At 52.7% G+C, this 25,369-nt stretch overlaps 6 protein-coding genes across 6 annotated transcripts; 3 read left to right on the forward strand and 3 right to left on the reverse strand.

Moving 5' to 3' along the window:
- Positions 1–1,952: 1,952 nt before the first annotated feature.
- Positions 1,953–4,149, forward strand: COCSUDRAFT_29055 (DER1-domain-containing protein; the record flags this gene model as incomplete). Its single annotated transcript, XM_005647501.1, has 8 exons — positions 1,953–2,094; positions 2,289–2,312; positions 2,458–2,523; positions 2,636–2,735; positions 2,834–2,941; positions 3,086–3,159; positions 3,455–3,605; positions 3,953–4,149. Exons 1-8 carry the CDS (start codon positions 2,092–2,094, stop codon positions 4,147–4,149), a joined length of 723 nt encoding a protein of 240 aa, XP_005647558.1. The 5' UTR covers positions 1,953–2,091.
- Positions 4,150–5,121: 972 nt separating this feature from the next.
- Positions 5,122–6,426, forward strand: COCSUDRAFT_33219 (hypothetical protein). Its single transcript, XM_005647502.1, has 3 exons — positions 5,122–5,211; positions 5,646–5,738; positions 6,032–6,426. Exon 3 carries the CDS (start codon positions 6,228–6,230, stop codon positions 6,393–6,395), a length of 168 nt encoding a protein of 55 aa, XP_005647559.1. The 5' UTR covers positions 5,122–5,211; positions 5,646–5,738; positions 6,032–6,227; the 3' UTR covers positions 6,396–6,426.
- A 2,023-nt stretch (positions 6,427–8,449) lies between these two features.
- On the reverse strand, positions 8,450–12,214 carry COCSUDRAFT_63401 (hypothetical protein; the record flags this gene model as incomplete). Its single annotated transcript, XM_005647503.1, has 9 exons — positions 8,450–8,621; positions 8,837–8,901; positions 8,930–9,220; positions 9,555–9,640; positions 9,914–10,084; positions 10,579–10,722; positions 11,270–11,421; positions 11,618–11,753; positions 12,136–12,214. The coding sequence occupies 9 exons, from the start codon at positions 12,212–12,214 to the stop codon at positions 8,450–8,452; spliced, it is 1,296 nt and encodes a 431-aa protein (XP_005647560.1).
- A 1,506-nt stretch (positions 12,215–13,720) lies between these two features.
- Positions 13,721–15,341, forward strand: COCSUDRAFT_29058 (hypothetical protein; the record flags this gene model as incomplete). The annotated part of the gene is made up of 3 exons (XM_005647504.1): positions 13,721–13,938; positions 14,090–14,184; positions 14,436–15,341. A coding segment is annotated over exon 3 (900 nt), but the record flags the coding sequence as incomplete, so codon positions are not given.
- Positions 15,342–18,140: 2,799 nt separating this feature from the next.
- On the reverse strand, positions 18,141–18,374 carry COCSUDRAFT_9824 (hypothetical protein; the record flags this gene model as incomplete). The annotated part of the gene is made up of 1 exon (XM_005647505.1): positions 18,141–18,374. A coding segment is annotated over one exon (234 nt), but the record flags the coding sequence as incomplete, so codon positions are not given.
- A 1,303-nt stretch (positions 18,375–19,677) lies between these two features.
- On the reverse strand, positions 19,678–24,607 carry COCSUDRAFT_47472 (hypothetical protein; the record flags this gene model as incomplete). Its single annotated transcript, XM_005647506.1, has 8 exons — positions 19,678–20,193; positions 20,463–20,556; positions 21,000–22,062; positions 22,434–22,580; positions 22,731–23,720; positions 23,851–23,905; positions 24,032–24,126; positions 24,253–24,607. 6 exons carry the CDS (start codon positions 24,605–24,607, stop codon positions 21,626–21,628), a joined length of 2,079 nt encoding a protein of 692 aa, XP_005647563.1. The 3' UTR covers positions 19,678–20,193; positions 20,463–20,556; positions 21,000–21,625.
- Between the last annotated feature and the right edge of the window lie 762 nt (positions 24,608–25,369).

A 25,369-nucleotide genomic window follows, 5' to 3' on the forward strand; every position in this document is an offset into this window, starting at 1 on the left:
CTCTGAGTATTCCGGCAAGGAATCATAGCTGGCATATTTCACTGAAGTGGTAACTTCAGCGTAATGCAATGGCTTCCCAGTGCTTGCATGAATAGATTGACCTCCATCCGACAGGAATCTGAAATCTGGCTGTGCCAACGCTTGCAGGCAGCCAAGGCGCAGGAGAGTGCCTTCGTCCCAGAGGTCGAAGAAGGCGATGACATGCCAGCAGCAGCGCCTGATCAGGCCCAGGTCCCCTCCGTGCCAGATCAGGCCCCGGGCAGAGTCCAACTCGACACCGGTCCCCCCGCGCCGGCTCCACTGCCAGCGACTTCGGTGGCGGCGGTGGGGGGTCCGGCCGGGGGGACTGAAACCGCGCCGGAGCCGGCGCAGCCGGCTGCAGAGGCGAGCACGCTGCACCGGCTTGCGGCCGAGTCGGCGAGCGCCGGGAGCTTCGGGCTGCAGGTATTTATGCCTCCTATCTGGCTGTGGCCTCGTCTATAGACCTTCTGTGCAGCAGATGTCTTTGCCAAAGTCAGTTTCAGGATGTTTTGATTGTTTCGGGGATGGGCCCACTTTGCACCTGCTGTATTTCAATGTCTGAGTGTGGCTGGACCTTGTGCCAGAATTACCACAAAAGCGGCATAATAAGAGCTGGTCTGAAATACCTCTGTCTAATGGGAGCTCACCCAGCCAATGTTTGAGCGGCGACTAGCAGGGATCTACTGAATACGAGAATTAAACGCAACACAAATACAGCCAAACGATGTTTCCTATCCCGTATCACCAGAGAACTGAGGGTGGATGTTGCGCCAGGTGCGCAAGCGGCCTGAGGGGCTGCTTAGCCGGGACGAACTGCGCGCGCAAGCGGCCGCGGCTGCCAGGAAACAGGCCGGGGGTGCCGCGGAGGGAACGCAGCAGACTGGCCTGCTCGCCAGCCTGGCACTGCTTCAGCGAGGGGGCCGCCCCTCGGACGGGGAGGACCTGGCAGAGGACAATCCGGTGGGAGATATTGCTGTTGGGGAAAATGGAAGTGCAACAGCGCCGCAGTGGCAGCCGCCTCAGGGGCAGAAAGGGGATGGCCGGACGAAACTGAATGATGCCTTGGGTTACTGAAGATCATCTTAGAGGCAATGGACGTGTGATGAGCGTGTGAGTGGCGCCATGGGAATCCTTTGTATTGCGGCACGGGGAGAGTAAGTACCTAGCCCACTCCGCAGCCAGGGGGAACGCATGCAGAATGCTTATGGTTGCTTCTAAGGATAGTCAATTACTCATTGAACATCACTTGTTCACAGTCTGTATGGTACCGGGAGACATAGATTGACAAAAACAACAGCTGACCATACAATCTGGGCTGACGTACAAGTTCAACAAGCCTGCAGAGGAAACCCCCAGAATGAGCAATATTGATACTGCAGGTGTCTTCTTGCTCATGTGACACTATCATGTTGCTGCTGCAATGTGACACTATCATGTTGCTGCTGCATTTGTGGCGGTTTTGCCCAGACTAGGGAACATAATTTAATGGCCACTTAGGTCTGTTGATATCTCTCTGCCCGGGCCCGTGTTTGGGCCGCCATTTCTCCGTCAAGCTCTTTGGTTCTATATTGCGCGGCCACACGGACCAAGCTCGTTCAGCCCATTTATGGAAAGCCAATCATTGCATGATGCTGATGATACCATCCAGCCAAATATATGCAAGAGGAACGCATACGGTAGCTAGGAAAAAGACCCCAATCGGCTTGATTCTCTCAATCACAGAGGACATTCAAAGCCAATTATGAAGTCCATATGTTACTGTGGCACGAGAAACGGCGATTTAGGCAAGAGCCTCAATAAACGTGAGACATGCTCGACCTCCATTACAACCTCGTTCGGGGGATTACAGATAAAGTTACTAATATTACTAACATCCCAGAGCTTGCATTGGAAACTGCCCTTGCCTGGGCTCAGCAATTTGTGGATTGAGTAAAGTACTGTACATCGGTTGATTACAGTCTGGTAAATTGCTGGAGACAATTGTGATTGCGTGCAAGCACGTACGGCTTCCAGATTGCACACAGCCCAGACGATTCTGGCGGTTCAAAAGCCTTTGGCTCTAGAAGGCACATGGTGCGTGCACACGTTGATAAGTCATGATGTTATTTGAATATCTGTTTAATTCCTGTATGTGATGTGCATCGGCAAATTTCCGCTATGTTCTCTGTCCACACCACTACTGTTTAGACTTGATGTGAAACGTCACATCCAGTGAGGCTCAATGTATTGATTCTAATGATGAACGTCATTAATATTGTTTGCTGCAGGCAGTGGAAGATTGGTACAAGCAGGTGCGTTATTTTCACCTGGGTAGCACAGATTGGGCTGATGGTATTTTTGGATGGTGGCCGATAGCAGTCAGCAAGGATGGCATCATCAACGATACTCAAATATTCAGGCGCAGTATTGTTACTGAGTACTCACTGGTTTGCGCAGCTTCCTGTTGTCACCAGACTGTACGTCACGTCATGTTTCCTTGTAACAGCAGCTTGTGCCCTCGAGGTGCGCTTGATCTCTGTCCTTATTAATGAACGCGAGGTGCTGGTTATCATGAAAGAAAGAAAGCTGATGGTGCCACGATCGAGGCTATAGATCATGCTCTGTCCTGACGCAGATCATCACCCCCTTCAACATATATTTCAACGCGAGGCTCATCTACCAGAAATTGGAACTCTGGCGACTACTGACAAACTTCCTATTTTTTGGCAGCCTAGGTAAGCTGGAATTAATTGATGCTGGCCAACTGCACATCAAGTTCTGCTTGAAGACCATGAAGTGCCATCTGACAGGGGTGTGTGCTGCTTTCGCGCAGGTCTTGACTTTGTATTCCACATGTTCTTCCTCATAAAGTACAGCAAGTCTCTGGAGGAGGAGTCATTTCGAGGGCGCAGCGCAGACTTCTTGTGGATGCTCCTATTTGGTATGTGTAGGGCTGTCGCTCTCATGTTTCTGACAGGCATCCCACACATTGGTTGCAATTCCAAGCATGCTAGATCTGCACTCAAATGATCTTGGGAGCTGTGGTGCTGTGGGATGTGTAAAAAGAAAATTCAACTGCTTGCAGGTGCCGGTTTGCTGCTGGTGATTGCTCCCTTTGTGAACATCCAATTTCTGGGCTCGTCATTGACATTCATGATGGTGAGCTCCAATGCTCTGATCCAGCCTCAGCACACTCTCTGTGCCCTCAATGGAACTATGCATGCCATCTGCAAAAGCCAACTTTGACTGACATTGCCTGAGGGTGCATGCCTCCTGCTCGCACCTGTTCTCTCACAATGCATGCATCCTGCTGCTCAATAAAAGACCTGCGCTATAGCCACTTCTCCCCGCGCCAGGATAGACGATGACCCTTTCCTGGAGCAAGTGTCAAACAAAAATGGGATGGAAGAACTCAGTATTGCTTGCTCCAACTTGAGCAATGGTTGGTGCGCAGGTGTATGTGTGGGGGAGGCGGCATCCGTATGTGAACCTGAGCTTTCTGGGGATCTTCAATTTTACAGCGCCCTACCTGCCCTGGGTGCTGCTGGCGTTCTCTGTTACCCTGCGCAGCAACGCAGCTGTGGACCTGCTCGGCATCGTGGCAGGTCAGCTCATCATTCCCAGCCTCAAAACCTGGCAGTGAATTTGAGATTGTGGGCCTGTAGAGGACAGCTGTGAGATACCATGGTGTACAGGGAAGAGTATGCTGTATCAGAGCAGACGTTCTGGCATTACCCCGTTTGCAGGCAATGCAGTCTGTGGCTGGCAATAAAAAGAAGCGGAGCACAGTCAGACTGGCCATGGTCTTGCACATGCACATGTCGTGCACATTGCAGTAGACTTGTGCTCTGATGAGATTTTAGAGCTCAGCAGGTCAGAAAAAGCCAAGATCGGTGTCAGAGGGGCAGATATTAATAAGAGATGCAGGATGTGACTGGCATGCCGGGTGCAGGGCACTGCTACTACTTCCTGGAGGATGTGTATCCGCGCATGACCGGGCGGCGGCCGCTGCGGACGCCGGGGCTGGTCAAGGCTTTGTTCCCCCGGGACGAGGGTGTGCGCATTGCGCGGACGGCGCCGGCCGCGGCCGCGCCGCATGCTTTCCCGGCCCCCGGCGTCGTGCCGCCACCCGGGCAGGATCCCCGCTGATGTCAGCACGCCCAGTCAGCATGTGTCCATGAATTTCTCTGGCCCGGCGCACAGTATCCCAGGCAGCTTTGTATCTGTGTGGGCCGGTGCAGCACCCCTAGAGAGCGCTCTATAGCACCCTGATCAGATCTGTGAGAGGATCACCTTATCAGCAGTATGCCATGGCCAGGACGATTGATGTTAAGGGGAATTTGGATTCAAGCATCATATCTGGACAGGGCGAGGGCAGAGATGTGAAAGAAGGAGGCTGACTCTGGCGCAAAACATATCAGGCGAGAGTGAATGTGTGAGAGGTTGTTTCTTTCTGGTGATGGGCCGTCATTTGTCACCCTCGAGAGCCAGCTGCAGGCTGCAGCGAGCATTGTTCCATACTGGAGAGAGCTCTCAAGCCCGTGGCCGCGGCCGCGGTGGGCAGACACTGTGTGTCTGTGTAACATAGTATGTGCTGGTCATCCAGCGGCATGTGCAGGGTGTGTGTTCGTTCTTTGTGAAGCCTGTATTCATCATTCCACGATAGCCGTTGTGATGGCATGGCTAATGAATTCGAATTCTTCTAAATCAGAGGGGTCCCTCTCCCAACGCCAGTGCAAGAAGATTTGATTAGCCCTTGCATGCAAGCGACGGGTTCCCTCCATGGAGCCAGAGGCCCTCAAGCTGATCACTAACTTGCCGCATCGATGCATCTGCAGCATGTGCAGCGCAAGCCTGTATTAGCCATGGTAGATAAACGGAAAGCCTGTGCATATCGGCCCCGGGTTACGGCTGCAGACGGACCTGTGCATGCCCCATGGCCCTCTGGGCTCTGAGTTCGCCGCTCATACAGATTACTCTTATTATTATAAACTAATGTGACATGCAAGAAAACCCTCAATGTGCTTTCTTGGACATGAGGCCGTTTCCGGCACAAGGTCCTGGACCTTGGTCCGCCAATTGGGATCTTTCTAGACGCTTTCGGTTCGAGCCAAAACCGATCGCGAAGCACTTCTTGTGAAACAGAAAAACAGCACATCTCGAATACAAGCGTCATGGGTTGCGAGAAGTGTGCCGGCGGCTGCACCTGCGGTACGTCTCTCGTGCTGAGTCAACTTCTGAGTTTCCCACCTTTGACCCGGGATCATGAGAACAACTAAGGCGGCTTCGCATCGTGCAATCATTCATCTTACTCCTTCATTGTCCGTTGACGTTCTCGCTCAGCCGAGCAATCTGGGTTCTACTGCACTGTCTGACTCGGCAGGGTTCCCATCCTGGGTTACCTGCTCTAGCCATGCTTGTCCTTGACCCAAGAAAGCAACTTGTCACTTGCATATTAGTTTGTTGTTCGGAAAAGGTGTTGCTGCTAATAGGGTTTGGGATACTGAGGTCATTAGCTCAATGCATGTCAACTAGGGCACTTGGCACGTCTTGACATAAGGCGAGGTGCTGGATAGCATCACGTCTGCGGAAAATACTCTACAACTTGTGCAAATTGTTAAAAGATTGTCTTTATGCCTGTACAGGCGCCAGCTGCCAGTGTGCAGCTGATTGCCACTGCAAGACCTGCGGCAAGCCTGAGGACACCTGCGCCTCTTGTGCCAGCGGTTGCACCTGCGGTGAGGCATCTCTGCATGGCTTCATGTGCTGTCAGGCCTGCAGCCATCCCTTGCATATCTCCATACACCATCACTGGAGAATTCTTCTGTGAAGTCCAGATTATAGTGCCAGCCCAAGTAGTCCTTATAATTCCCTCATGACTGCTGGTTTGGACAATTTGAAAGCAGCAGGTGCCATAGGTCTGTAAATTTCTACTGCCAGCTTCTTGCTGCGCCTCGAAGGAACTTCTTGAGCAGCGTGGAGTAGAGAGGTCTGACAAAAATCCTAAGAGGTGCTACATTCATAATTGCAGGTGAGAACTGCGCATGTGGCCCCACATGTACCTGTGCCACATGCCCCAAGAAGAAGACCACTGCATGAGTTCCTCTGGACACATCTGTAACATATTTTCAAGCCCGCAGCAAGTCTGCATTCAGAGTTTGATGTTGAAGGTCCAATATCTGTGCTGTGCTGTGCCAAAGCAAGACAGCCTTGAATGCATGAAAAGTATGGGAATGGCAACTTGGGAGGACTTATCCTTTTGTAGAGGCTATGCAGCAGAAAGAAGTTACTATGATGGTCCGCTGTCCAAGGGCTGCATGATGGCTATGCATGCAGAATACTGTCAGCCAATAATCTGCATGTCACCGGATTCCTTGTTTTGTATTTCTTGCTAAAATGCATGTGTGGTGTAATTACCTTCTGGAGAAGTGTCTAAGCTCGTCCACATGATGTGATGACAGAGCCCGTCTGGCCCATAATTTGGGATCCTGGATGGCCTTGCACAGGGGAGATGCAGCTTCTCCTTTCTACTCTCAGTCTACACGGTATTCTTATCCTGATCTTCAGTATACTCTTGACATCAGTGCAAGCCAATTGCCAGTGCCACTGTCAGTGACTGCCAGTTGAAGAAGGGTGACTCTCGTTTTGTGCCGCTGCATGCATGCAGTGTGCACTTTACTTGCAAGCACGCATACAGGGCGGGAGTCTGACACGTGTCTGCACCTGCACAGATCTAGATGCATGCATGCACATAGCTATATAAAGGCCAGGTAGCTGGTGCTGACCCCTTCAAAGTCCAAGTTCAATAGGCTGCCGCAGCTGTGCAGCAAGCTCAATAAGAGCAGTTGCATCTGAACTCTTGGGAATGCAGCAAAAGCAACAATTGCAAATACCTCGTCATCTTTACAACACAGTGTACTGAAGAAATAGTGACCTTACACCAAATTCGTTACTTGGCATCAAGGGCATTAAAGTAACAGGTGTTAATGGGGCTAGCTAGCGGCGTGTGCAGCAGCTGTCAAGGGGCTCGTGGCCTTAGAATAAACATGTACGGACCACATGGACACAACTCATTTACACACAACACAAAATAATACCAGCTTAAAGCTGTGCGCAATGGAGCGAAAAAAAATACAGCAATGGCACGTGGCTTGAGAAGAGAAGAGATCTGCACAGTGATCAGCATGGGCGGCGTTCAAAAAGCAGAAACAAACAACAGAACCAAAGAAGTCAATCAGGGCAGACATAGCCCCGTATCAAATTCCAGCGCCCCTCAAGAATATCAGTACACGATTATTTATACATGTATAAATGTCTGCAGGTCCCAGCTGGGCTGCAGCCCTCCCAATCTCAAATTCAAACTTGAAGTCAGCACTCATCCAAAAAGCTCCTCCCCACTTTGAGGGAATCCGCACCTCACCACCTTCACGCCACCCAAATGCCATTCAATGTTGCCCTAGCACCGCATAACTAGACTTGAAAGGTATGCAGGCCGGAGTCTGCCCGTAATCACCCACAGCCAGTAATCTTCTGTCTGCTCATCCTGGCTTCTTGGCATAACTTGAGCGTCAATGACAAAACCAGAAAACAGTGCTTCCCACTTGAGAGGGATTTGCAGCAATCCTCTGGTACGTCAGGAGATTGTCAGTTCGCCCTCGGCTTGGTCTTGTTGGCTTGAAGATGACACTTTGTCGGTGTCTTTGTCAGTGTCTCATGAACGCATGCAGCCTGCTCACACAAGGAGCTGGTTCCTCTTGATACACTTGTGCTCTTGGTACACTTGTGCTGGCTTTAGAGGCTCTCTAATTGTCTCTAATGATCATGCGGCCCTCTAGATGAACACAACAAAACATGCAGACTTCCACAGCATCCTGGTGACGAAGTGAGGGGATCAAACCCGAACCCATTCTCATGAGCATGTGCATGAGAATGAGCTGGTTCACGCTAAGGAAATGGGTGGTGCTAAGTAAGGACCTCGTGCGTTATTGAGTGGCCCGTCAAGGAGAGGTCCTGGTGTGTCTATGGACGTCTCAGGACATCAAAAGACCCACGGCAGGAAGAGGCGGACAACTAAGAGAACAACCAAAAGTGCAGTAGCGGCCCCCGGCAAAAAATATGAAATGGGCATTTCAGTTGACAGGTGCAGTATATTACAAGAGTCGAAGCCTCTTTCTGCCAGCCGAGGCCCTAACCTTAAGGTGGGCTTGCCAAGTGTTTCTTGTGCCCAAAACATGGACCAGATGGAGCTAGGATACCTTCATTTGGCCTTGGTGAAAGCAGTGGACAGCCTCTCGGCAGCCCGGCTGCAATTGAGGGGTGCCTCTGTACAGCAGTCCCCTCTGTCCGGCTCTTGATGTTCCTCGGGGGACCTCTTGTCACCCCATAACACAGTCTTCTTGGTGCCTCCCGTCAGCTTGTGCTGACCAGCGAGGTCTCAAGTGCCGCAGCTTCACAATGCCATGTTGGGTCGCCTCTTGGGCCCATGCTGGCGAGGAGCAGGGCAGCACAGGCGGCTGAAGTTGGGTGCAGCTTCAGAAGAGCCGCCGCTTGGTTCGCCTGCGAGGCCCTCTGAAGTCTGCAGCCGCACTGCACTCTTGCGCGCAAGCTTCTGCTGCCTGGCCCTGCACCAGCACTGGCTGATCAGGTGAATACCCAATAGAACTAATGCAGAGCAGCCTGTGCAGTTCTGCGCAGTGGACAAATCAGGGACTCCTGAGGGCAAGAGCGCAGAAGACAGACCTTTGGACCAATGACGGGAAGTTTTGTAGACATGAAAGGCAGTGCATGCACATTGCAATGCAGATCTTGGATCATGCAGAAAGAGGCAGCATCTCACTTGTGCGGCCATATCTGCATGCGCCACTTCAGCACAGCCGGCCTGCCCTGGCGGCAGGACCCGATCTGCAAAAATTGGCGAAACTCCCATCACCTCCGGCACGCTCGGCGCGCGACCGAGCCCTGCGCCATTTTTTGCGTCCCCGCCAAAACAGGCACCGGCAGCTTTGTCGCCAAAACAGGCACCGGCCCCTCCGCCGCCAAAACAAGCACCGGCTGCTGCTAATGCGGCGCGCGTCGGCCGGTCGTCCGGCAGCGCGGAGGCTGCGTGCTGGCCGGCGCTGGTTGAGTCATCCGCCAGGTTAGCGCAGCAGCGCAGTTCGTGCACCGGAGGGGCACTGCCCCATCTCTGGTGCGCGCTTGACAGTGCGTGCGGCGACGACACCTGTCAGGGAAGAGTTATTCAGAACGGCACGCAAAATTGACAATTCTCATCCCTTGCCCTGCCGTATTTAGTACCCTCATGGAAGTCGATTTGATATCCCTATCTCTTTGATCAATTTACACGCTAAGGCAGTATTACCAATATTACAAGCTAGAGACTCCAGGATCTCCCTTGCAATGCACTGCAATTGCATCCAGAAGGCAATACTTTTGACCAGATAAAACTCGCAAACAGAGGGGCCTTGCAGTTTTTCTGATCAATAAACTTCCTAGAAAGTCTTGAGCAATCGCATGCAGGCTCTAGTGGAATGGTCGGCTGGAGCTCTGGGCATCACCTCATCTGCCGTGGCAGCGTCGATGCGGTCTCCAAAGGAAAGCTGTGAGTCATTGCCGCACTGCCACGCTGCCTGTCGCTTCACACCTGTGCAGTCACATTCTGCCACGTCACACCCACTCGCAATACCACTTACTAGCAGAACTACCCAATCCCAGAGGAGGATTGCAGTGTGATAAGCGCTGTCTGGGCCGTGCAGGGACAGAATCACAGGCAGCGCTGCCAGCCAAATGGCTCAGGAAGCTCGCTCATCTGCAGGCTATGCTGACAGAAACGACGGGAAGCACTTGCACCCGGGGAAGAGACAAAGTATCATATGTGCAGAAGATAGAGATTGGAACTTGTGAGTATTCCACGCACCTTGAGGGCTGTTCAGCAACGCAGGTGCAGTCGCCCCCTCGGGCGGGGGGAGTGTTGCAGCGGGACATCTCCCCGGGCCAGGTGAGGGTGTATGGCTCGCCGTGAGAAGATGAATTGGCGGCAGATTCCCGACAGCTGCTGGGTCCGGCTGCGGCGGCGGCGTTGCCTCCTCTGCAAAAAGGAACATAATCAAAAATTTCTGGAGTCCATGCAAAAAAATTCCTGTACTGTACTCAGGACGTGGATACAGCAAATGGTGCAAGATCCATCTGGGCCCGGTCGATGAGTCAAATAATTTGAAGAAACGCAGGCCATTCAAGCGACAGAGGTACTTGAAAGGGCTGTCCTGCATGTGGACATTGTGCAATGGCAATACAATGAGCGGGTCACAGGACGACCAAATCTGCATCCATGCCTTTCCTACAAGTGCATCCTTGCTAGGAGGTCAAACTGGCACCTCAGGGTTAACTAGAGTCACCGCACGTATGCACTTACTTGAATTATTCCAAGGCTATATTCTTCTTCTATCCGTGAATTTGCTGTTGTTTCAAGCTCTCCAGTGCCCGCAGCAAAATTTGCATTTGGGCAGGCCATAACAACCGAGGGGCAGATTTCTGCTTGCGCTCCACTAGATCGAGTGGATCTCCTTTACATGCGTGACTCACCCTTGTCGGGGTAAATCCCCGGGTCGGCAGGCGGCGTGAGGTAACCTTGCGCGCCAATTAACGGCCCCAAGCCGGCAGCCGAGCGCCTCTGCAGCAGCGCATGCAGCTCGCAGGCAGCCTCTACCAAATTTGCCGCACTCACTCCTGCTTGCACACCGATCCATTACTCGGCTTTTTAATGCACAACAATGCCTGGGACCTCCAAGTTTGCCGATCGGGTGTCCTGGCTCTTTCTGGGTGGGAAGCTGAGCCCAGAGGTCCAAACTGAAATGAGTACTGACAACCAACGTGTTGTTGCATCCTCAAGTACTTGCCAGGAAAGGCATATAACAAAGGCCGCTTGATCAGCCTCGTAATGTGTACAAAAGTTTGTTCCTTGAGGGGGTGCATGTTCTGTGGCGGCTCTGTGTGGGGTGGAAGCTGTGCTCCTGAAGCTACTAAGATTTCGTGCAGTATTCCTCAGAAGATGCCAGATGGAAGTAGCAGTCAGAAAAGTGCTGGTACACAAGCAGTGTCAGTTGCTTCCAAAAGCTAGTTAGCTTTCACTTCAGATGTGACCGAGACAGTAATTTACGGAGGGGCGTACTATGTGGCACGTGCACGTGATGCACCCTCAACATTGCAATCCTCACTTTCACAACTTTTTCCTTGAAAGGTGTATTACAGGTTTGATTTGATATCGAAATCACACCTGGGGAGGCGATGGGGTAGCAGGCGCCGCCGGAGCGGTAGCCAGGGGCACGGGGGGGACCCTCCCCCCACACATGCGCCGGGGGAACCCGCCGAGGGGACCACGGCGGCGACTCAGCCCCGTTCAGCCCAAAGTCCCGCAGCACAGCATTGCTGCACCACAGATACAAAAGCAATCAAAGATCCTTATTCCTTCATTGATTACATTTTCTTGCTGCTCGGAGCCCGTAGCGGGTCGCTTGGATGTCGGCCAGAAAATATTCAGGCACTGCTTCATTGCAATGCCGTATGCACTTTTGCATGCAAGTGAGCCAACAAAATTCTGAACACTAATACAAATGGTTCAGACCTGCCGTCGCTGTGGCTCGAGTCGGCTGCGCATGCCCCGGCGGCTCGGGGGCTGCGGCCGAGGAGGCTGCTTTTGGGGAAGGGCACCTGCCACGCCGCCTGCATCAAAGACTCCAGCCCGCACGCGAATCCCGGCACTGCAATACAATGGTGTTTCAGAAAATTAATAATACTGCAGGTAGGCAAACTCCAAGCATCCCTCATGCCTCAAGGCATGCTCGCAGGGAGGACAAGAAGATGTCAACTACCTGCTGATGAAAGCCGGGCCATTAGAAGAACCTGTGCTTTTCAATAACCATGTAGGCAGCGTTGTGTGGGCACAGAATGCTGTTGGTCACGGCAAACAGACACACAGCAGGAATGCCTGGTCATGCAGGGAATCCTCAGCTTGGCAGGAGATGCCAGGCCCTGTCTCCTGCTTCACAGCTTTGTAACGCTGCTGACTGGAGGCACTGCGAATGCAGCAACACAATGCTAACAGTCTAGAGGCGTAATTTGGTGTCTAGAGGGATAGGATACCTGGTTGCTGGGGGGTGTTGCAGCGAGAGAACTCATCTGCCTCCTGCTGCCTGGGCCTTGGAGAGATGCTGCCACCCATATCTGGCCTGTGTACATCATGCTCTTGGTTTGCGCGGTCCGGCTGTGCTGACACAGACATGTGCTGCCCGCTCCTGTGCTCTGAACTGGACTGCACATCTGCTGAGTCAGCAGCGCTCTCTATTTCGGAAAGGTGGCGAGACGGACTTCTGTCGCTATGTCCAGCAGCTTCTTCTGCCATCATCAACGTTTGAGGCTTCTTGGTGCAGGACGTCTTCCTGGGCTCATGGCTGGATGGGGACCAGTCTCAGGGCTCTTCATCTGCGGTACAAGCGCACCACAGTAAGGACCAGCCGGCCAGTACCAGGGCAGAAGACACAGTGGATGGTCCAAAAGGGTACAAGTCTGTGTCATTAGCTTCTTTGTCCGTTAAAACCCTCGATGGCCGATGCATGGGGACGAGGGTTCAGGGATTACCTTGCTCACAAGAACCTGAGCAGAACTTGAGAAGAACAGGGCAAACCAGGGTGCGGGAGGTTGCCTCAATAGCAGGTTTTGACTGCGTTTCCTCACGGCACCAGCCAGGTGCTCACCACGCACCATCAGGGTTGTACTACGTGAGCAATAATGACGAACAGCGCACATAAACTGCCCAACAAGGTAAAAGCTCGGTATGATCGGACATCCCTGGAAGTAAAGAACACATCTTGGCGATCGCTGAGCAAGATCGGGACGGACCTCAGCTCAGTCTGGACACGTTTGACTGTTGCATCAGCTACATGCCCACCACGATCGTCCGATGGCACAGTAAAGTACGAGGATTCCTGGCATTTGCGCCTTATATTGTCTTTACGTGGCAGTGTAGACGGTCAGAAGGGTGCGACGGGCCCCCTGCAGTCCAACATCCACAGAGGCGTTAACATCCGTTTCGTCTTCCAGCCCTTTGCCGCTACCCAAACAACCGGACAACGCGTCCATATGGGAAGACAAAATTGTCAAGGCGGTTCAAGTGGCCCACTGCGTCGCTGTTGCTCTTCTGGTCAGACTTGGAAAGTCCGGTCGAATAATCCATTCCAAGGGCAAAGCAAGTTGTGGCCCAGAACCGCCGCAGTTTGGGACCTCGATACACGCCAAATTGGTCTCTGGTGTGTAGACAAGAACCACAGGCTCTAAAAGCGTCGCGATCGCCAAGTTGAAGCGAATTTACGCGGACATCTTGTTCAATGCATGGTGAGGTGAGGTCTTGAGAACGGCACCTGTATTCCACCCTAGGAATAAAATGGCAGGCTTGCGCGCCGAAGATGGGTTTACGCAAGCAGGAGAGATGCTCCTCGCACAAGTATCTGCACGAACTTTCCTCGCAAGCCTTTTCGCGGGGAATTCAGATACTTGACAAAGATGCTGCACCGCTCCGTAGCTCGCCGTGCATCCTACTCTGTCGGGCAAAATCCACTACTTTGGTGGACATGCACTCCACTACATTAGTGGATTTGGCTCTCTTTCTGAGCACGCCCCTTCGGGGCGTGCAATAACAAAAGCAATGCTGCACATCCTTCAGATTTACCTACAACAATCTCAGCATTGCATAGTACCTCCGTCAAGCTAATTATTTCGGTCAAGCCTGTATCTATAGGATCGTGCGCTACTCGTTTCTGCGAAGACAGCAATGCCATTTGCCAGGTTACCGTTGCAAAGTAGGATTTGAAAGGGGGGTGGGACGGCCGCAAATGTTTATGGGAGTAATTTAAACGAATTCTTGAAGTCTTCTGTCGCTGGCCATGTGAGGTTCGCACTTTTGCCGGTTTTTTGGCATCCCCATCCTTGACTTGTTTGGACTCAGCTAATCGAATGTCACGACCATCGACGTGCATGTCTACTTCTTTCGTAGTGACTGCATGCCCTGCCAAGCCAATTCCTTGAAATGAAATGCGTGCAGGCAACACAGAGCGTTCACCTGAATTGAGCACTGATGCACCGGACAGACACTGAAGTCGTCTACAATCTAAACCAACATCAAGTTCAATTGTTCTGGTGAGCGTTACGATCCCTCTGCTGCTGTGAGTAGCCGTGGGTGTCTGCCCTGACCTGGCTTTGCTTGGAATGCCAATCTGATGAGGAGCATCTGGAGAGGACTGTGCACCCCAAAGAGTAGCAAGTAGCCCAGGTGCTTGTAAGGATAGTTGTATCACTTGTACTAGAAGGCATGCTGCTGATGTACTTCTCATTCCTTTAATGTCCTGGTGGATCACTTGCAGAAACCGTTGTGTGATGACTTCATGCAGGACGAATGGTCAGGAACAAGAGGTGGAGGGTCAGTGTCAAGGTGATACCATCAGCCGACACTCCTGCTCTGCTGCAGCCAGGCCGCAGATTTGGGAGGAACCTAGGCAGCACTGTGGCAACATCTGCACCGAGGGGACCCCGGAGGCCGGCCAGCGCCCTTCCATCCTGGCGGATCCCTGCAAGAAACACAGCTCAGCAGGAAGAACAGCAGGATGGCTTTGCAGATGGAGATGGAGAAGCCGCTGCTGCCTATTATCAGCCTCCGCCCTCACGCCGGCGTCTGCGGAAACAGGCAGCTCAAGAGGATAATAGACGGCTGCACCAAGCATGGGATGCGTGCTTTGATGACAATGTATTCAGGAACACATGTTTCCAAGCTGGTCAGCCTGCACGCCAAGCAGCACTGAAGCAGCAGCTGCAGGCAGAGTTTTTGACAGCTGCCAGAGCAGCCCTGCCCGCTTGCAGTCCATGCAGTCAGGCTGGGAGGGTGGGATCAGTGTGGGAGCAGGTGGAGACGATCAGCAGGCTTGTGTATGTCTCGATCAGCGGCAGGACAGAGGTCAGCCCCCCAGCATTCAGGTGTGGCGGGTGCAGTGCCGCCTTCACAGTCGATCCTGTGAGCATGGGATGCTTTCCTGCAACGCCACAGAGGCCGCTGGTTTACTACTCTGGAGCGCTCATGTTGCAGACGCATGAGCTCAGCCTCGCCAGCCCAACCTCAATGGTCGCCTGGACTAGCGCCCTGGAGGAGGTGCACGTCAGGAACGGCTGTGTGCCGTACGGGCAACTGAGTGGCCTGCCCAAAAATATCTGGAGGAACCTCCCAGTGGCGGTCAGACAGTGGCGCAGAATGGACATCGCCACACATGACCTCAACAGGCTTGGCGTGCAGCCCATCTGTTCGGAGGCAGGGCTCAGCGGTGACTCAGACTTGCAGCTCGGCCAGCCGCCGCCGCCCCAGGAGAACACTCAGAGGGAAGCAGCAGCGTCGTCATCGCCACCAGAAATGGAAGCAGGCAGCCTCGCGGCTCAAACTGGCAGAGATGCAGCTGAGGTGGGCCCGGCGACCCAGGAATCTCTGGACAGTCGTGCCTCCGGGGGCCCCACTGTGCAGTGTCCTTGCTGCTTTCGCACTTGCGTGGCAGCCATTGCTGACGCCTGCCTGGGACTCACGCAGCTCAGGGCGGCGGGCAAAGCCTCTGATTTCCTGCAGCCGAAGCTGCCCTATAGCCCCTTCATTGCTGATGAAGAGGTGAAGGCCTTGCTCGCTCAACGGAAGGCCTTGGACCCGGCGGCGCTGGAGCGGCCGGTCTGCTCTCAGTTCGTTGCTGCCACGCCAACCGCCTCAGACACGCAGCTGCGCCTATATGTGCAAGTGAGTCTCCTCGCATTTTTCTGGGATCTTGTTGCGCTTACTGATGTTGGCATGCATCTCATATATCCATGATTTTTTTCTCTTTTTTTCCTGGCCCCGGCTGGCAAGGGTAATACTTGGCAGCACCCTAGCGTGCCTTGCTTCAGGTGGTAAAAATACTGAATACCATGCCCACGGTTGATTGGGTCTTGCTTGGATCTGGCGAGTTCAACAAGGGGTAGGGTTATGGCAGCCTTAAATTGCAGCTCTGCAGGATGTACCTTGCTTGGCAGGAAAGCGTGTAACAAGAAGATGTGCTGGTGCTTTGGAGCCGGTCTGACACTCCCGCATGTGCTTGTGCGTAGGGCGTGGCAGCAGCAGTTTGCCGCCACGGGTATGTTCTCGTGGCGGCAAACCTGTTCACACCGGAGTGCTTTGTTTACTACGAGTTGCTCCTGCAGCGTCTGCTGAAGGAGTTCAAGCCTGAGGAGGGCAAGGATCTGAAGTACTTCTTCATTGACATTGCTTGCCAGTTTGACCCATATTGGCGAAGGTATAATCTTTCGTCCATCATGCCTGGCGTTTACGTCAAGATGTGCCCTGTACAATTATTGCATGGAACAATTTCACTCCTAGTGTCTAGTACTAGTCATGCTATGAGTGTGTGGATTCGTCGGAGTGCACAGCAGCGTCCCCTTTGAATGGTGATGTGTTGTGCTGGCAGGATGGTTCAAGGAAACGTGGAGGGTATGCCTGGCCTGGCAGTGGGGCCGTGGCATGTGAAGGCTCACATTCCGGCATGCCAAGAAAAGTATGGCGCCCGCCGCATGCTAGCGGCAGGAAACTCCTTTGGTGACAACATTGAACAGGCTTGGGCACATTACAGGAAATTTGCACACATCTTGAAGCGCATGGCGACTGCCACGCGGGAGGACTACATGACGGACCTGGTGAGTTCTCCTTTCATATGATGCAAGCTCTTGTAGCCTTGCTCGATGTTGCAGTTTGTAACCCTGTAGGTGCGAGAAGTGACAATGTTGGTCCATGTGCAGGCGATGGCTTGGCAGCGAAAAAAGGAGCGCAGGTTGCCCAAGCAGCTGCTTGAGTGGCATAGGAGGGCTGCTCGACTGCTGGCACAACTGCGGCAGTCCACGGGGGCCCTCAAGCAGGAGATTGCCCAAATCAAAGCCCCCGAGTTGCAGGTAAAATGCACCCCTCCTAGTTGCTGCACCTGTCTCTACTGATTCTCTGGGGAGATGCCATCTTGATATATCCTGCAGTCTGCAATGCTTTGCATGCTCGCTTATTGGCTGATGAATCAGGTGCAGGGTGGCGGTGGCTCAGGAGGCGTCCCATCACCGGCAGGCCAGGATCCTCTCCAAGGCGGCGCTGGTGCAGGCGCAAGTGACGAAGCAGAGGTGTGTTGGTCCTTTTTGAAGGCTCTTCTCTAGCATGGAATAAGTATCAATGGGTATGCTAGTGAGAAGGAGGTGCTCAGAGGACTCAGAGTAAAGAGCTGCCTCAGAAGAAAGTATGCAAGCAGATTGTTTGTTTTGCACGCAGGGGTCTGCCCGGGAGCAGCGGCAGACATCGTCTGAGGGGGCATCAACAAGCGCGCCCACCATCCCGGTGCTGCTCCACTCTGCACCTTCAGTTGGCTGTACTGGTGCTTGTTCATATGACATGATAGGACATTTGACATGTGACTTATGACATGACAGGACAAGACATGACAGGATGTGCATACTGGTGGAGTTTTTGTAAAGAGCAAATGGGATGCACACCTTTGGAAGATACATAAAGATGCATGAATCACTGATGTCAGGATTCTTACTCGCAGGCCCGTCTTACATGGGAGCACCACTACCAAGGCTGCTTGGAGGAGTTGTACGCGCTGGGTGGCAGTGTGACTCTCGCAGCTGAGGGGCAGCAATCGCTCTCCGAGCAAATGCGGCATGAGCACCGCCGAGTCCTTGAGGGCAAGCTGGCAGCGTGGGAGCGCAGGCACCGGGTACAGCTGCGGTGGGTGGAGGCAGACCGGTTGTACCAGGAGATAGGGGGTCAGCGGAAGAGGTTCATGATTCAGCAGCTACATGCTTCCATTGCAGCCAGGTTCGTGGATTACTACGCCCTACAGAGACAGCTGGAGACAGCGGCATATCGTGAGCGCACTAGCCTGAAGCGGTTGCGGCGCCAGATGGAAGCCATCGTGTCCAAAGTCAGCGATGACATCCTTCAGCTGCGGCGCTGGCATGCCGCCCCTGGGGACTATCAGGGAGCGCAGTATGACTGCCAGCGCTTGACCGCCCCTGGCTTGCTCGCGGTAGACACATTGCCGTGGCAGCGACAATCTGCTCAGGCAGGGTTGCTGGCTAGGAAACTGGCCGCGCTGGCGGAGCAGCAGGAGCGCTTGAAGCGGTGCTCCGAAGAGATGACCATCGTGCGGCGTGAGGCCAGGGATATGGTAGTGTTTTATGAGCACTACGCCCAGCAAGTGCAGCAAGCCGCTGGGAGGGGAGAGCGCCGCCTGCCCAGCGCCCGACAAGTTCCCCATGCGGCGGAGCTGGGGGAGGCGGGTGTGCATGCAGCCCTTGAAGCTTTCCAGCTCGGGCAGCAGGTGGTGCTCCTCTCCAAGCTTGAACAGTATCAGCACTTGGGCGGCATGGCAGGCAATGCTGTGGAAGCGCTGCACGCCGACCTCACAAACCTGGACAGCGGCACCAGCTCCGACTCGGACTGGCAGGATGCGCGGTCCGATGCCTCCTCAGACAGCAGCGGCGGCGATGATGAGGACACATAAATATTGGCACATTTGAAAATTTGGCAATGAGCATCTCGCCTTGTCTGCCAATTTTGATGTTCTCGATGCTGTTTCAAACTTTGAAAGTCAGTAGCTTCTATATAGAGTACAGTAATCTTCTATAGAGTACAGTAATCTGATTGTTCTACAATTCATCAGATCCTTTTTGGGAAGGGAGTGCGCTGTGGAATCATCTGCCAATTGGCTCAAAAATCTCAAGATCTCTTAGCAGCTTGTTCTCTCCACACACTTAAAGCAAATAATTAACACAGAGTGCCAGCTTCTTATGTTGTTAATGTAAATATGCATTGCTGTTAAAAATTATCAGTTGTTCAAGCGAAAGGCAGCCTATTGAAACTTCCTGCAACTCTTGCAATTCATGTAGCTCTGAGCAGTGCCTCTCTCTATCTCATATAAGTGTCAAAATGTGATCAATGCCTGTCGTGAATGGAGGTGTCCCTGTCATGTTTTTAAAACTTTGATGAAGGTCCACCAAATTAAATTCGTTGAATTTTATTTTTGGCAGCATATCATAATATTATGATAAAATTATACGGCTAATACTACAAATTAATATTAGTATTAATACTTAAAATTTGTATATATGTACAGGTGTCCACGTTGTTAATAGTTAATAGCATGTTGACTGCCAGCAGCCAAAAAATGAACAGTATGAACCTTGACAAGAATTGCTACTTAGAAAGATTGCCTGCCAGGTTGTGAAGCTTCCTTAGTTAGAGGAAGGCCATGACCCACTGCCCACCATTAATGACAATAAAGACCTTCAGTCTTCAAAAGATTTGTATTGGTTCTAAGAAGATATGTCTGTCATAATGTGATTTTTTGATGACTCTTGGAGAGGTCATGTCAACAGTCGGCAACATGCGCCCATATGGCATGCATGTGACTCTGGACCAGATCCTCAAGGTGTAATTATAGTAAATATCTGGTTAGCTACCTATAGGCTGAGCATGTTGCAGTACCGTCATTGGCTTCACTTTCTACCAAAACCTGGGGGGACTTTAGTGTCCATGCAAGCCTGTGAGTGATCATTCTCATGTCGACAGCTTGTTTGGACCATCCAAATAAATGACCATGATATTAAAATATTTATCAGAAGCCAATTAGCCCTTCAGCTTCAATTAATGTTTAACGAGTCACCCATTGCATGGACTTTATCTCCACATTGTGAATTCGAGTTTCAAGCCTTAATATTTGCAGTGGCTTTAATTCTGCTTTGCAAGAATTATCAGATAAAAAAGAATAATGCATATATTTGACCAATTGGAGCAACAAGGCTTGAAGCCTTGCGAGCCGAGCTTGTTCAATATAATTAAATATAAAATAAATGAATGCAACAATAATATCAATCTGATCTATTGACAACAATATTACACTGTAGAGGCGCCTTCTAGTTATAATTGAGTGATTGCTTTTTAAGAGTACACTGAGGGCAATGGTGTGGCAAATAACTAGTGGGTACCCACTATTCACTTGCTACCAACACCGGTGTTGGGTAGCCATTGTGGCAACTTGCAATTGCCTGAAACGTTGATGCACATGTGTACGTGCCCACTGGCCACGGGCATGGCATGGGTTGCACCTGCAGCACAAGACATGCGTTGCTCATGAGCACATCTCGAGATGCTTGATGCTTTAAAGAAATTTCTCTCAGGTTATAATGTTCGACGGTGGTCCCACTGGAATCTCTTAATGGGTAGCCTTACGCCATTTATACTAGTACTGACCCGATGGCATCATTATGATCATCAGCATGATGCTTAAGGCTCCAAGGCTTTGGCCCGCGGCTTCAACCCGATTTCTACAGCACTTCTACACTTGGATCATACTCTTGCTTTCCTGAGATCTCACCTGTACATGACCAGTGCCCAGTGAATGAGGGCGGTGTGTGCATGCATGGCTCCCGCCTTCAAGGAAGTTCAGTGGTTGAAGATTACTAGGTTTCCTGCACACACAGCCGTGGTGCTTGAAGGAATTTCGAAAACCACACTCTTCGAGAAGGCATTTCAGGGTTTCGTTTGAGCAAGATTACAAAGGTGGCAGGTCCTATGTTCAGAGGTGTGCTGCCCCAACCCTGGACTGCAAAAGCCTCTTCATAGCGTGCGATACCTACAGGGCCGGTCAAGAGACTCTTTCACAAGAATACCATCAATAATCAATATTGAAAGAGTCTAAATATTGACGCTGAGTGCGTGCTGCACGGACAGCACGTCCTCAACCCTGGCGATCTCAGATGGCTGCTCGATGTAAAGAGATGTGCCCATCAAGGAGGGGCACCCACGCTGTGCAGCAAATTGACACCCCAATTCTGTCGCTTGTGGCACATTTGATTGATACACATCGCGTGCGTGTACCATAGCGTGGGTGCCGGCAAGATAAGGGCATCACCTTTGCGCCATCTGATGTGACATGCCGTGTGTCTTTATGCAGCGACCAAGAAGTGCGATGATGCTGAGAAGAATCTTGTAGCAATTCTTCCACGTTCAACATTCTATGTGAGTGGATTTCGACACCGACATCGTAGAGAAACAGCAAGAACGAGCCAGGCTGCTCAATGACAGATGGGGTTAATAATATTATAAGATAGGCTCAGGGGATTTATTTTCTTGCCCTCCACCGCCACTACCTTGTGGCGGTCAGCAGCAGTGCTCTGTCTTCAAGCAGAAGTGCTCCATCCCACTGGCCACTTCAGATTCGAAGGTTGAGCATGTGAGGCAACCGGGAGCAGAATTACCTTACAGATTGTTACATGCATGATATCTGGTTACCGTCATGATTGTTGCGCACATGTGCAGAGAGGGACAAGTGAGTGACTAATATTAGTTGCGTAGAGCGCATGGATGTGCAACGCCTTGTAGTGAGGCAGACTTGGTCACAACCTACTACAGTCCTCATTGCAATATCAAATTTAGGACATAAAAAAAATTGATGCTACATTTGCGTCATGCTCACACGCCAATTCTGACTAAGCTTGAAACTGACTTAGCTTGAAAGTGCAAAGATCACATTGCAAGTCACTCTCCAGCCGCCGGTGGGCGCCTCAGAAAGCGAAGGCACCTCTCGGGAACTGCCACCATCTGATTGCCCCCAATTGCTTCCAAGGGTGTTCTGCCTGCTCTGACTTCATCTGTGTCGCTCAACCATGCCTTCTGGTGTCCAGCCCCAGTTGCGTCTGTGATGGTGAGCCCGCAAATAACACCAAACCCCTCAAGCTCAGCACCGTGGAACCGTGTGCCAGGCCCAATATGCACCACCTCTGCCGTCCCCACTATCCTCCTGTCATCTGTTAGGACATAGACTGTGTCATCTGGCAGAATCTGCACGTCACTGTGCGCGCTCGAATGGCCTCTGGCTTGCGGCGAGGGGTTCAGCTGACATGCCAGCCCTGCGATGACACCCATTGCAGCTTCCATGTTGATCCCAGGGGAGGAAACTTCCAGGGACGGTCGACCTGCGCGCACCAACACACAGCTGCTTACAATCCGCGATTATTACCGCATTCAAGCAATATCTTCCCTAGTGTCTTGCTAGGATGTCAAGCTCAAATTTATTCCTGTTGTTAGTATTACCCAGATGACCCTTAGGTGCGGCACTCTACCACATCATATGTAGCAGGGTGCGTGAGTGACAGGCATGACTCAGGCAAAGGGGCAAGCACAGCATGTGGAGCAGGGTGCGTGAAAGACAGGCATGGCTCAGGCAAAGGGGCAAGCAGACACTTCAGCATTGAGAGACAAGACATGAACAAATCAACTACACCAGCGTATGAGAGCAGTCAGTTGACAAGTTCACAGGAATGACAGAGCAGGATTTTGTACATGCCTGCTGGGCCATCTGCAGAGCGGTAGGAGGAAGCTGGCTCCTCATCGGCAGCGAGCTCCAGAGCAGGATCAAAGAAGACCATGGCGCCAGACAGCGGTGACTGCTCCAAGGCTGACTGCGACTGCTCCGCTGCCGTAGCACTCCCACCTAGACAACACATGCCTGTCGTCAGCTTATTGCTGACAATTACCTGTCGATAAACCTTCGGGGTATGATTCGCATGGCATTATAACTTAGAAACTCACTGTGAGTGGAATCATATAAGCCAGGACAAAGAGAGCCATGATGGCTCCTCACCTTCTCCGGCGCGCGCCGCATTCTGCTCCTCAGCCAGCAACATTGCCAGCGCCACACCAGTTGCAGCCTCTTCGACGTTCATGGGCGAGCTCCCGGCAGCGCCTCCGAGAGCCACCTTCAGCCGTTTTGGATGACAGAGGGCCGCTGCAATGTGCCGGTAGTCGATCACCAGCACAGCCATTTTGGCCGGCGATGCGGCATGCCCCTGCATGCTCAGCCGCACGTTGGGGACTGGCACAGGCTGCGGCGACTCATCTGCCAGCAAGCAGCCGTGCAACGGCGACTGGCTCGCACAAGCTGTGGGCTGCGGCGGCACTTCGCTGGCCTCAGGCAGGACACCCTCTGCCTGCCCTTCTGGCTCTGCTGGGTCACTGTGCTGCTGCGCTGGCTGGTCATCCGCATCTGACTCAGAGAAGAGGTTCCCAACCTCGTCTTCGTCGCCCTCAGTGGGGGGACCCCAAAACTCTGCGGCTCTGGCGGTTGGGCGCCTGAGCCTGCCTCGGCTGCCCCTTCTGGGCCGATTGCTGCCACGCGCCCCGCCTGTGCCGCGGCGGCCACGCTTCCTGCCCCGACCCCGCCCATGCCCTTCCTGCACGCCCCCACCGGTGGCTGCCTCTCCTGCACCCCGTCCCTCCACATCTGCGCGTGCCCCACCGCCTTCCCCTGCCACCGCTGCCTCGGGCTCCCCCTGGCTATCTGTCTGCACGCGCGCCTCGAGGAACCATATCTCCATATGCAGCTGGGTGCCATCGCTGCCTGGCTGCACAGCGCGCACCAAACCAACAGGAGCCTTGGCAGCACGACCCAACTGGGACAAGTTGCGTGCTGGGAACTCCCCGTCGCGGTGCAGCGTGCTTGTGACGGCCCAGAGAGCGACACCAATCGAGGGAGTGCTCTCCCCCAACTGCGGCAGGTAGTGGCACTTGTCGAAGGTCCAGAGCAACTCGTCAATCTGCTTGAGTTTGACCACGGGCAGGCCGCTGCTCACTCCTGCAAACATGTGAGCGCCTCAATTGACTGGCTATCATTCCCTTCCATCAAATCTGCAGAAGTTAAAGCCTTCTCGGGTGTGCAACAGTCACCAGGTGATCAGAGCTTCCAGCTGAGAGCGCCCACTCACCCTTGTTAACAATGGACTTGGCCGCTTCCATCTGAAGCTGTGACTTCTTCGGCGCCTGTAACAACAATAACTTACAATCAGTGTGTTCAGCCAAACTCGCTTTCACTGCACCAGCAGCTTGACAGATGAGAGGCGTTCACAAAGCACATGCAAACATAAGGATCCTCAACAAGATGCCCACCTTCTGCCTTGCTGGTCTTTGCCGTGCCGGTTGGGCTGCGGCCTCAACAGCGGCTGTGATCTCTTCAACCGCCGCCGCACTCGGCTCCAGTCCACCTGCATGACAGCATCCATTAGCTGCCAGCGCATAAGATGTCCAGAGGAAATGGTGAGGACATGTTATTAATTTGCCAGGCATAAGATGTGTAGGCGCTGATCGTTACAGCCATCATGGATAGCTACCTTCTGGATGCTCAAATCTAAGCAGCCCTTCCACCCTGGCGAGCAGCGCGCTTCTGGTGAAGATCACTGGCCGCTGGCCTCTGTCAAGCAGGAACCGCTTCAGCTCTGCAACGGTGGATGAGGCCTTGAGGCTGAACGCAAGCCACCGTTGGACGATGTCCTGCTCGGCTCCCTGAGCGCTGAGCTGCCTGCGGCTGATCCCTGGCTGTGGCGCTTGCGAAGGTCCTGCAGCTTCTGCCTCTGGGGCTGCGGGACCCTGCATGCCGCCTGCTGCAGCTGTGGCGCCCCTCTGCGCCTGTCCTTGGGCTGTCTGGCCTGCCTGAAGTCCACTGGCCTGGAGATACGAGGCTGCCATCACTGTCCTGTTCAGGTTGGGCACTGCTGCCAGCAATCTGCTGGCGCTCTTGCTGAAGCTGACTTTCTGATTGAGGTGTCTCGTTGCAAAGATGGCGGTCGAAGTCGTCCCATTGTCTTCGAGGCGAGCCTGCTGACCACCAATGATGCCTCGAATCTTGCTTGATCGCCTATCGGCTCTCTTCCTCTCCAAGTCGCCGGTCTCTGCCTCTGAACGCAACGCAAAAGTCAGAGTTAGTTACTCTGTGTCAAGGTCATGGGGAGATTCAAAACATAGGTGTTCCCAACCTTCAAAGATGGAGTGCTTATTGAGACCTACCAATCACTCCTTGATGCATGATAAAATTCAACTTATCCTCATTGAGATCCTTGCCCCTGGTTTGGGCTGCAATGACGCAGTCCTCACAGCATTTGTGGGTAATATTTCTGAGCTCTGGATACTTTTCGCTCTCAATCTTCCCGCGAATAGAATAGTAGCCATTAGCTCTGGACAATGCTGAAGGTTCATCTCGGCCAAGGCAGCTCTGATGGAAATATCTGACCCCTGAGTCCACGGCATTGCAACGTTGCAATGGCACCCTTGCCTCTTGTTTGAAGACCCAGTCGGCAACAGCGTCGTGGCCGTATTCGTCCTTTGTCAGACCTTCTGAATAGAATCTGATAATATAATCACAACCTACACAGCGAGTCAAGCGTTCTGAACTTGCGCAGTTCGGATGAAGCTTCTCCTTGTCACTGCCACACTTGTAACACGGGATCCTAG

The sequence above is a fragment of the Coccomyxa subellipsoidea genome (genome assembly GCF_000258705.1).
Source record: "Coccomyxa subellipsoidea C-169, whole genome shotgun sequence".
In the NCBI taxonomy this organism is placed as follows: Eukaryota; Viridiplantae; Chlorophyta; class Trebouxiophyceae; family Coccomyxaceae; genus Coccomyxa; species Coccomyxa subellipsoidea.